A 12,574-nucleotide genomic window follows, 5' to 3' on the forward strand; every position below is an offset into this window, starting at 1 on the left:
ATTTTACCTGAGTCTTCCTGAGTAACTGGGGAAAAATGCATGACCCTAGCCTCACCATAAATAGCCATATTTCACATTTCCTTGCTATGATACATGATGCTATTTTTGAGATTTTTAAAAGTAAGTAAGTAAGTTTTAAAAGTAAAAACAAAATATGACCAGTACGACCAAGTTAAATGCTTGTTAACAGATTCAGTATACAGGAGATAGCACACTAAAAGAACCACAACAAAAGAAGCAGGAATATGTCACACTAGACGAAGATATTCTTAAGCAGTCAAGTATTAAGTATCTTTAAAGGCTTTTTGTTGTTGTAGTTCAGAAAATGGTCTCACATAATGGTCAATATCCTACAGAAAAACAACAAAAGTTTTTTATAAATTAATAAATTTACACAAATGAAAAATAATTTTGCCAACATAATTTATCTAATTTATTTTAAAAAATATTTGTCTTCTTTTCTTGGGGTTTTGAAGAAACCCAACACCACATTTTTCCATAATAATGTCACATTTGTGAACATATCATGAATGAAAAATCTGCAAAGGTCTTGCCATCATCAACATATAGTTCAGTGCAGTCTGTATAAATGCAATGTTGGTATTTTGAATCTGATGGAATAGGTAGAATAGAATAAATGAATAAGTAATTAAAATAATAGTAATAATAATAATAACATAAATTATAATCACAGCAGTACATAACTTGTAAAAAGCTCAAATCATTCAAAATCAACAACAGGTCTAAGTTAAGAAGAATGAGAGTAAACCCAGAAATGTGATGTCCTCATATGAGGACACAGGGTCTCAGGAGGACATGTTGGTATACACACATATTTCAAGTATTATAACAGTACATAGTATATCATTTTGATTTTTTTCTTTCTGTTTTACAGTTACCATGAAGTGACTTCTCAACCCTCTATTAAAAAAAGATTTTTGTAATTATTGCTATGAGGAAATAAAACATACAACGAAAAATTAAAATTAAAAAAATATATAATTTCTGTATATTTTGTGTGTTTGAGCTGACAGAGGGAGTGAGCGGTTATAGACGCAGTGCCGCCGTCGGCCTGCAGGGGGCGACACAGCCTCGTCTCCGTCTCCTTCATCTACACGGAGAAGAAACATGGCGGCGCGGAGCTGTGGAGGCTGCATCGGTTGAGCTGCTGGCAGTTTAAACAACAACAGACGGGCACACAGTCACCGTGGAAGGGGGCCGCAGTGTAGCGGGGACACTGCCGCATGAGCAGGGCGAGGTTAGTCTCTGAACCGGCGGAGAAACTCATTTATTTTCTGTCCTCGAAACCGAGAGAGCCGAGCGGGGAGCCACGAAAACAAGTCGGACATGAACGGGGTAAGTTTGCTTGTTGTGAGGCATCACCACCGTGTCAAAGTGTACGACAGGAGGGCGACATTACCGGATTATTAACGGTACTGTCTTTATAAACGAGGCTAATTCAGTGGCATTAAAATGATTATTAAAACGAGCTGGTGTTTCTTACAGTGAGTTGGTTACAGTAGCTACAAACGAGCCTTTTTGTTGGAGAGTGCTTTGCTAACATTAGCTTCAGGTTACATGTGCCTGCTAGCTCAGGACATAAACACTATCTAAGACATTTAATGGCACTGAAATACACTTATATTAATCTGTTTTTTAGGTGGTGTTACAGTTTGAAAGCAGCAGCTGAAGTGTGTTTAATTGAAGTGGATTTGGTCGGTAGATAACGAGCTGAGGGGCCTGTGGGTTTAAATGGACTAATGTTGCTGTGGGTGTGGAGCCAGCATGGTCCCCTCCTCAGGGCCCCACCCACACCACTGATGGACAGAACATCTACTCAAGTACTCCACCTAAGTACTTGAGTATCTCCACTTTGTGCAACTTTATATTTATACTCCACCTCATCTCAGAGACAAAGACGGTACTTTTGACAGCACTACATTTGTCTGACAGAGTTAGGGACTGTTCGTTACTTATCAGAGGAGGGAGGTGGCTGTGGTGTGACTTGTTTTTTTATTTATTTATTTATTTATTTATTTATTCATTATGACCCTCCCTGAAGCTACATATAGTTTTTCTCGAGCCTTCCTGGGTGACTGGCAGAAAATGCATGACCCTCCCACTGCCTCAGATTAGTTACTAGATTTTTTATCTGTTCAATTATTTATTTGTTTTTAACATTTTACAAACACCCCCGAACAAGTACACAGACAGTCAAGACTAGATAAAATTATAATAGTGATGACTAATGGGGAGAAAATAATAAAAAGAAAACCAAAAAAAGAAATAAGATCATTAAATTCAAAAGAATAATGGTCAGTGGAAATGGTTCGTTTCAGAGATCCATAAGAGGTTCCCATGTTCTCAGGAACACTTCCCCCTTATTTTTTGACATATGAGTGCATTGTTCCAGTTCAGTATTCATACATTCATTTTCCGTAAATGCTTATCCTGTTAGAGGTCGCTGGAGCCTATCCCAGCTGACACTGGGTGAGAGGCAGGGTTCACCCTGGACAGGTCACCAGACTATCACAGGACTGACACATAGAGACAGACAAACATTCACACTCNGTGAGGTGACAATGCTAACCACTGCTCCACCATGCCGTTCAATATTTGTGTGAACAAATTGAATGTTGGGGGTCTTTGCTGGTTCCAGTTGAGCACAACACACTTTGCTATGTATGATATTATGCCGATCTGCTTTGCAGACATGGGGTCTACCTACCAAGACCTTAACAGTCAGGTCATGCACCTCTTTCCCTCAAAAATGTTTTAGTTTTCTGCTCCCAGAAAACATAAATGACTGCCCCTGTGCGTGTTTTTAGTTAGTAGATTTTTAAAACTTAGGCTACCCTTTGATGCTTGAAAGTTAAAAGTTAAAGACGAAATACTGGAGTTGATAAAAGCCTTGGTTTTCATGCTGGTTAAGTAGTGCAAATGGTTTATTTCTGGCCAAATTTTGATTTAGATTTAGAATAAAGTGATTTTGATGAAATATCACTATTTTAAGCTCAGGTTTGATTATGTTTTTTTGTCTGAGAGAAGTATTTGTCGTGCGTGATGTGTCCAAGGACCATTTGAAATTTCAAAATCCAACAATTATTCCTGCCTTTACAGTGTCTGGCTGTGATAAATAGTGTAATTTTTTGCTATTTTTAAAGAAAACATGCCTTATTGGTGGTCAAATATGGGGCTTGCCTGATGAAGGAGTAGTCACTGAAATGTTGCAGCATTAAAATCATTATTTTTGAAAGTCAGACAGTGTGCAGGAGGTCTTTCTACAAGTTGCTGCTCGTCCCTCTACTACGTATCTGTTTGGAAACAGATGTGCAAGGCTTTCTTTCGTTTTGGTAAAATGAATACAAAATACAACCATTTAAAGTTGTGTGCCCCTCCCCTAATCCAAAAATAGTCTCTCCGCAGTGCTTAAAAATTCTATTAAAAAATTTCAAAAGTGTCCCAGAAGCTAACAACAATAGGCGCCTTGTCTGTTTTTGACAGCGCCACAGCACATCGCACAGAGCCATTGAACTATTGTGAATCACCACAACCACAAGAGGTCCCTGAGCATACAGCCATAAACGTGTACACAAAATATTAGGCTGATTGGTCCAGTAGTTTGCGAGATTAACTGCAGACAGACACATACTGACACTGACACACAGGACCAGACTTATGATCCCCTCCAGGCTAAGGCCTAATGGAGACAATAAGTTTATAAAGTACATTATTAAAGATTAAACCAGTGGTTTCCAGCCTTTTGTTTGGGCCTGGTGTCTTGTCGTGTTTCGGAGGTCTATGAGTTGTTATTATTTCCATCAAAGAAACATTTTCCACCAGATGGTTTTATTTGAATCACTGCTGGAGAAATAAATAAATGTAATTATCCAGTTATTCACAATAGCAGCACAGATTCAAGATAATTGCCTGTTTTTATTTGCTTTGTTTAAAGACTATTCAAGGTTTTGTCTGAGTTAAGTGTCAAGTACTGCTCTGCCTCAGTGGTGATCGGCCTTCTGATTAAAGGCTGCTGTCTAAAAACACATTAGAGGATTCCCTTTGGAGTTTCCTAATTAATAAATACAGCGTCTCTTTAGAAAACATCTTGTGTGTAACCTTGAGGTTTAATAAATGTGCTGAATGCCTTTCCTCTCTTTGTAAAGCCTTTTAAAAACAGTTTAAAACGGGATAAACCTCTAATGGATTTGTGTTTATATGTGTGAGGAGAGCTCAAACGCCTGATTAATTGATTGACAGAAATGCAACAGGCAATGATTTGATCATGTTTAGTCATATTTAAAGCAAAAGTGCAGAAAATTCAGTTTCCAGCTTCTCACATGTGAAGCTTTGCTGCTTTTCTTCGTCCGTCATGACAGTAAAATGAATATCGTTTGGTTTTAGTTGGTTTATCTGCTGTTTTTTGGAAGAAGTTTGTACTATTTCTAATGTTAACTAATTTTTTTGTAGTAACAGCTTCTAGAGGATCAGCGTAGAGTGGCTTCTTGGTTCTGTGCTGATTTTTTACTTTATTTTTCTTTTGTGAATTTAACTATTTTATGTATGTTTCTTTATTATATGTTTGTTTGTCAGCTTGTACACTCTTTACTGTTATGTTTTCTTGTGGGTTCTGTGTTCAGTTGGACTTAATAGAGTTAATAGAATAGGTGAAGAAGAATTGATTTGCGGTAAATATATAACCGTCAACAATTTGGCAGTATCATACACAGGAAGGTCCCGCCAGTAAAAAGGCGATGTGTACAGTCTGCAAGGCCATAGTTTTGAGAGGTAAATCTTGTGACCTCAGCGAATGGCATTTTGTTTTATCTCCAAGGTAACTGATATATATAAAGTATGTGATACAGGACGCAACCTACATTCCTATGACACAAATAATTCCACAACGACAGCCCAAAAGTGGCAAAGATAACAAACAAAATTCACGTTGATCGCCGAAAACGTGGTATTTTGCTGCTTCATCAATCTGATTTTTTCCTTGTTATCTGTCAATACACAAGTTCAGGTATCAGACTCAGTATAGAAAGGGGAACAGCTTTAAAAAATTACAGCATACAACGTTGGACAGAGCATCAATAAAAAATGCACACAGCACAAACTACGGCCTAAATCCATTAATCCATTTTCTCTGTGTGTCCACAGGAGATTGTATGCAACAGCCATCCAGTCACTGTCTTAAGCTGCACCAAGTCGATATCACCAGTTCACGATGAAATCAAGCTGACACAGGAGGGACGGTGCTCGCCAATATGCTTCCAGCAGAATGATGCTCAGAGGCAGGGAGAGGGTGAGTGTGTTCTCTGCAGCTCTACAGCGTGATCTCCAGCTGAGGAGAGCAGTTTCAGAGTGTAAACACCCCGCAGGAGAGCAAGCACCACTTTTTATTTTCATATCTCACCAGATTATGTCACAGCGAGCAGTGAGAAGAGGCAGAAACAGTAATAACATGCTTTATGATTCGCTGTTTCCTGGCAGGCAGGAGAACAAACGCCATCAGCATGACACCAAAAGACTCAAAGACTGGTTTCCCAGAGATGGAGAGCAGCTACAGCCAGTGTTCACCCTGCTGGTCAGATGAACAGCCGTCGCCTCCGCAGCTCCACTGCACTCAGACCTGCCTTCGTTCCTCCACCGAGCTCCCCCTGCTGCTGGGTAACAGCTTGGCACACACTCCCCTCCACGCCAGCAACAACGGCGGCGCTCTCCACAGCATCCAGAGGAGAGGAGTGCGCCTCAAGGTCAAAGGAAAGAAGTCCACACGAAGAATGTACGCACGTCCTGATTATTGACACGTGTTTAAAGACAGAGATCTTATCATACAACATGGTGTGTGTGTGTGTGTGTGTGTGTGTGTGTGTGTGTGTGTGTGTGTGTGTGTGTGTGTGTTATTTACACAGTTGTTGGTTTTGTTTTCACACTACAGTGCAGGCGGGAAAAACTCTCAGAACCGGAAAGTTACTGACTACTATCCGATAAGACGGAGCTCGAGAAAAAGTAAAACAGAGCTGAAGGTAAGATGAATTTATCTTTGTCATACAATAGTTGGAGCAGATATCACTGCATTTGCATGAATATAAGATAATATTTTTTTCCTGAAAGTTTTTTTGTTGAGTGGGTGCAGGAATAGGTAGGTTTTCTTAATCCACGTCTTTTATATTCAGGCTCATTAATTTACATTGTTTGTCCATTGTGGATGTTTTGGATATGTGCGTGTGTCAGAGAGGGACATCCCATTTGCTCTTCGTCAGTAACATCATCTCATGTTTCATTTTGTTCCCAGTGTGAAGAAAAGAAGCTCATTGATGATCTCATCACAAATGGAATAGAAGAAGGAATGGAGGTATGCATGTTTGTGCGTTTTTCTAGACTTATCAAGTAGCAGTTAACAAGTGTAAGTAACAACAAGCTAATGTATTTATTCTGTGTAAAAGGGATTAATAAATGTGGATTAGAGAACATGATATTGGCCCAAATGAAGACAAAAAGAAATCAAATGTGGAGCAGGAAAGACGTTCTGCTGCTGTGTGTTTTGGTGCTGAGAGAAGTATTGAAATTAATGCAAGCTATAGACAAGAATAAATAAAGCTATGTACAAAATAAATAAATGAATAAGAAAATAGATACAGAAATAAAAGACTAAATTAATGCTGAAATAAATATGGAAATTGATATATCACTGATATAATTTTTGCAATTTTAATGTAATTTTAATTTGATTTTTAATTTCTATGTATGCACTTATTGTAACTTATTTCATTTTATGTCTCTTTTAATACCCACTGTGTTGTTGTTGATAAGGGGAAGTGTGGTCGTTGTTTTTTAGAATTTCCCTTCGGGGATGAATAAAGTTCTTTCTATTCTATTCTATTCTAAAAGCATAAATAAAATAATATAAAATAAAAAACATAAAGAAATCAATACAGAGGTTAGGACCTCCTTCCTCATCAAAATGCAGAGACAGAAATACAGAAATAAATAAATGTAGTAGTGCAAAAATGTAGGAATAAAAATGTAGAAAGCAAATACATTTTTTTATTCATGTTCTGTTTAATTATTAAGTTTTTATTTATGTATTTATTTCCATATTTATTTCAACATTTATTTATTTATGCATTCATTCATTTCTGTCTTTATTAGAACATTTATTTATTCACATTTATTTTTACATTTATTTAATCCTTATTTATTTGGTTATTTCTGTATTACTACATTTGTTTATTCATTCACATATTTATTAATACATTTATTTATTTATGTCCTGTTTGATAAACTTTCATTTATTTATTTATTACTTTCAGTATTTATTTTATTTATAAATGCGTTCATGCATTTCTGTATTTATTTAGGCATTTATTTATTCTTTTATATATTTCATTATTTATTAATTTATTCACATATTTATTCGTACATTTTATTTATTCCTTATTTTTTCTAAATTTGTTTATTTCTATATTCATCTATTTATTCCTATTTTTTTTAATACATTTATTTATCTTAGTTAGTTACTATTTTTTTTTTAATCTTCAATAGATAAATGTAAAGTAGAAAAAGTGGTTCAACATCTCATCAGATGTTCAGAATAAATGCAGATAGGCTGAAACAACTCTGTTCTGAATTGCTTTAGTTAACGTAAAGTTTTATGTCATGATTGAAAACCTCCTCAAACTGTTTTTTGTAGGTGCAGCACATAGAAGGAAAGGGGAGAGCGGTGTTCGCCACTCGGTGTTTCCAGAAAGGCGAGTACGTGGTGGAGTACCACGGAGACCTGCTGCAGATCACCGATGCCAAGAAGAGGGAGGCAGAATACGCTCAAAACCCTGCCACTGGCTGCTACATGTACTACTTCCAGTTCCTCTGCAAAACTTACTGGTATGAGGAACTGATGTACTTTTTATGATTTAACACAACAGTTAAATGTATCACTGGACAACATACTGTAGCTGTTCAGTATTTACCAGAAATTTAAAAGGCAGACAAAAAAACTGGTAGATATTGACAATTCATATCAAAGAATTCAGTCTGACGGTTACAAAATCTCACAAATACAAACTGATTTTACACCAGAGACCTTTATCAGTTCGGTTCATTCTCACCAAATGTTAAAAATAATACTGGTCAGAACTAGTTTTATCAATAAGATAAAATGATGGTGGATTGTTTCGTGCATGCAGGATTTTCTGTGATGGCAGTTTAAAACCATTGCAGGAATGGCGGACTCCGCCACAATGAAAACCACCAAAAGGAAATACTTTGAATGGCTGTTGCAGAAAAATGCTGATAGTGAATGGCGTCAAAAATGGGGTTTGATTTGATGAAAATCTTGACGTTGAAATAGACAAGTTTTTAATTTTTATGTTTTTGCTTTAACCCTTTGAAACCTGAGCACATTGGCCTGATTTCTTTTAAAAACATGGGAAGAAGAGGAAATGACTGTAGTAAAAGATGAAAATGAAAAAGAAAAAAACTGGAAAAATGATTAAATTATTATTAAAAACTATAATAATTCTGTAACATAATTTTAAAATGGAATAATAATAACTTCAAGGTTAAAGGATAACTTCGGTATTTTTCAACCTGGGTCCTATTTCCCCATGTGTATGTGTGCGTATGATTCATAGGTACTACTCGTTCTAAAATTGGTTCAGTATTGAGGGAGGCGGATGCAACCGGCAGCTGCGAAACGAGCTAAAACGGTAACGGGGCAAATGCGTCCCGTATAAGTTTGTGCATTAAAAGTGCTTTTTTTCGCCACTGACCGGTTCAGATCGCCAGTGCTATCTCTGTAAATAGCATAGTAAACGTTTCCCTTACCTCTGGGCTGTGTGCTTTGCTCCACTGTGTCTGTAGCTCTCTCTACTCGTGGGGCAGCCGTTTTCTTGAGGAAGAGGTGTTTCGGGATTGGATGTCTTCTCTTCTTCGGCTGGACAGGAGTGTTAGCATCCATTTGTAGCACAACTAACCACAACTTCAGCATCTCGCCGTCCGACAAAGGCAGCCTATGAAAGCTGTACGGGGTGTTGCGCGACATCCTGTTCTTGCAATTCAGATAAGCACAAACACGAACCATTGTTTTCAATCGATGCAGTAAAATTCTCAACTGTACTCCGGGACAACCAGCGTCACTCTGAGCGGCGCTCAGCATGACTCCTCTGTTTTCTTCCGGCAACAAGCAAAGCTCTCGCAAGATGACGTCACACACAGCCCACAGGAAGTGAAGGGTAAGGGAAACGCTTAGTATGCTGTTTACAGAGATAGCACTGGCCATCTGAACCGGTCAGTGGCGAAAAAAGCACTTTTAATGTGCAAACTTATACGGGACGCATTTGCCCCCGTTACCATTTTAGCTCGTTCCGCAGCTCCCGGCTGCATCCGCCTCCCTCAATACTGAACCAATTTTAGAACGAGTCGTACCTATGAATCATATGCACACATACACATGGGGAAATAGAGCCCAGGTTGAAAAACACTGAAGTTATCCTTTAAGTTCAAATGCTTGCCAAAGGCGTCTGAAAGCAGCACAAGAAAAGTGATGTCACTCCAGATTTGACAGGGTCAGCTGATCATTATGAAGCAAATGTTGACTGCACGGTGTAATAGCCTGAAATAATGACACAGTCAGCGCTAGGCCTCACTTTCACTATTACAATCTCCCGGGAAATTAAAGGAAGTGCACAAAGGAAGTGCGTCAAGAACTGTGCAACCACAACAGGAAGAGGATAGCACTTTAGTTTTCTCCGGTAGCTATGAGTAGCTGTTCCCAGTTACCAAAGAGCATCAGTGTAAGTTCTTTGGAGTTACTGGCCCCAAAGTGGAAATGGTGGACAGTGGAACAGCAAGAGTAACTGTGGAAACGGTGGTACTTGTAGTCTGAGGAAAATGGAAGGCGATCTGGTTGTATTTGCAACTGTGGTGCCAACGATAATACCACTTGGAAAGGTTGTCTAATTCCTCTTTAAGAATTATAACTTTTTTAGATCCAGCTCATGAAGGAAAACAGTTGTATGTCCTGTTGAATTAATGAATAGAAGCTGTTCTGGTGTGTTGAGCATTTTCTGACTGTGTTTGCTTTTGTTCCGACAGCGTGGATGCCACAAAAGAGACTGGTCGAATGGGTAGGTTGATAAATCACAGTAAAAACGGAAACTGCCAAACCAAACTCCACGACATCAACGGGGTCCCTCACCTCATCCTCGTCGCCTCTCGAGACATCGACGAGGGCGAGGAGTTGCTCTACGACTACGGGGACCGCAGCAAAGCCTCCATCGCAGCTCACCCGTGGCTCAAATATTGATCCTCGGGGTGGAGAAACAAAAAAGAAAGAAGAAAAGGGAAACGTACAGTAACACTTGTGTTTCTCATTAGCTAGTGTACAAATTGCCTTAGAAACAGAATGTGTACCCTTTTGTTCCGATACTGAGGAAGTGGGAGGGGGTTAGGTGTTCAGGGGTGGGCGGGGTTTACGGGGTACTTATCACATTTCGATTACCGTCTATCTGCCTTGTCAGAAGACACCTGTACTTTTATTTATGTGTATATGAAACATTCTGGTTGTTTTGCAGCACATTTCTTTTGTACATTTTGTATTACCTATAGACCAATGCTTCAACAGCATGCAGGTGGTAGTTAATGCTCTGCATTTTTATACTGCGTTTTTCTTAATTAGTCCTTAGATACTTAGCAATACTTCTACTTACGAGGCCCCGGAGCCCTTTTTTTGAATCAGCGAGAGCTATGAGATGCAAATGACAGATTATATTCTGTTCAAGTAGAATTTGATTTCAGCCATTAGCACTCACACAGTCTGCTGTCGTTTAGTGGAGGTGTAATCGTTTACCAAACTCATGGTTCTGTTGGCGTTTTTGGGTCTTAATTACAAGAGAACATGACTTAACACTGGATCAAAGTATTAGTGTTGAACATAGAGACTTAAAGATAACATAAGAATACAGAAATTAGTCACATTAATAATTTCCCTCTGTTTTCATGCTTTTTTTAAACCTTAATGTGTTTTTTAATATTTAATACATTTGGATTATCATGCAGAAGTTTTTCTGCTCACAGTATATCCTGTCCTGGCTGTTTCAATACACAATGTATATTAAAGTTTATAACATAAATAGTAATATAAATAGACTCAAGAATTAAAGGAGTTTCAGTTTCTCCATAACCTCGACTGGCTCACATGATTATCTAGTTTCTCTTTTATTTTCACTTCAGTATAGATTCTTCACTGTCTGTATCACTGCACTGTGTAAATATATTTATTGGCTTGCTGTTGCAAATCAAAGGGTGGTTTAAAGGAATAGTTCGACATTTTGGGAAACTTTTTCACTTTTCTCGCAAGACAAGAAGATTGACATCAAAGCTATGAGAGCTGTGAACCGGCAAATTGTCTTAAAAGAAGCCGAAATTTTAACTTCCATTTGGCTTTTTTTCACTTCACTTTAATTTCACTGTGACATACTTATATTGGGAAAGCGCTGAGCCCATTAACCCTTTCAGTCCAGCACCTTTGGAACCAGCAGTAACCCTTCAGACATGGTACCTAGACCCTCGGTGTGTTCAGACAGTCCTCTTAAATGTGGGCGGGNTGATGGTCAAAGTTGTCACAGTGAAATTTAAGGTGTGCTGATGGATTCACGTCATCAACTCATGCAGGCTATGTTGTATTTTACCATTCCAAACATTTAAACAACACGGCAGTGGTTGGAAGCTTCATGTCACAAAATGATTTTGTCATGGACTTGTTGCTGCACCAGTATGTCCCCTAAAACTACTAAAATATTGCTTTACCTCCCTGATGATCTAGGTCACACTACGCGGACAGCAACTAACAATTACAACCTAATACCATATTATATATTGCATGTGAGCAAAAATTTGACATGCAATATGTGAATTAATGTAAAGTTTATTTCGATCAACTGAGTATTTACTTTTGTCCGCCATGTTTCTGCAAGTTTTGTCAACTCATGTACCAACATTTTGACCAACTTTGAGTTGTTTTTCTGACTTAAAGGGGCGTTAATGTGAATTTTCCCTGTCAGGAACTAATTTTTCCGGTTATTCTGACACCACATGAACGCAACGTTAGCTTTTTATTGCAGAAACGCGGACCAAAAGTCTCGAAAATCATCACAAAACTGTTCCCAAAAAAATAAAAAGTAGCTCAGTTTGGTGCAGAACCATCCAGTCTGACTATACAGGTGGATTTTGTTATCTTTGGACAGAGCCAGGCTAACTGTTCCCCTGTTTCCAGTCTTTATGCTAAGCTAAACTAAGCTAAGCTAATAGCCTGCTGGCTGTAGCTTCATATGTAACAGACAGACATGAGAGTGGTATCTATCTTGTCGAACTCTCTGCAAGAAAGCAAATATTTCCCAAAATGTCTAACTATCCCTTTAACAGACGAACAAAGGCATCTGCTGCACACGTCACACACATTTTATGTTTAATGCTAGCACAGCAGCAGCCTCCTGGTGTGACCATGCGTTTGGTGAACTGTTACACTCCAACTGTATATTGTAGATCTTTGCAGGTTTTCTACACGTCCGTT

At 38.3% G+C, this 12,574-nt stretch overlaps 1 protein-coding gene across 1 annotated transcript; it reads left to right on the forward strand.

The window, feature by feature from the left end:
• The first annotated feature begins 1,229 nt into the window (after window positions 1-1,229).
• kmt5aa (lysine methyltransferase 5Aa) lies at window positions 1,230-11,604 on the forward strand. Its single transcript, XM_050053487.1, is given in 8 exon segments — window positions 1,230-1,307; window positions 1,309-1,356; window positions 5,161-5,305; window positions 5,494-5,785; window positions 5,942-6,029; window positions 6,299-6,358; window positions 7,697-7,887; window positions 10,099-11,604. Coding segments are annotated over 8 exon segments (1,098 nt in total). The 5' UTR covers window positions 1,230-1,244; the 3' UTR covers window positions 10,310-11,604.
• The last annotated feature ends 970 nt before the right edge of the window (window positions 11,605-12,574 follow it).

Source organism: Epinephelus moara, chromosome 9 (genome assembly GCF_006386435.1).
Source record: "Epinephelus moara isolate mb chromosome 9, YSFRI_EMoa_1.0, whole genome shotgun sequence".
NCBI lineage: Eukaryota > Metazoa > Chordata > Actinopteri > Perciformes > Serranidae > Epinephelus > Epinephelus moara.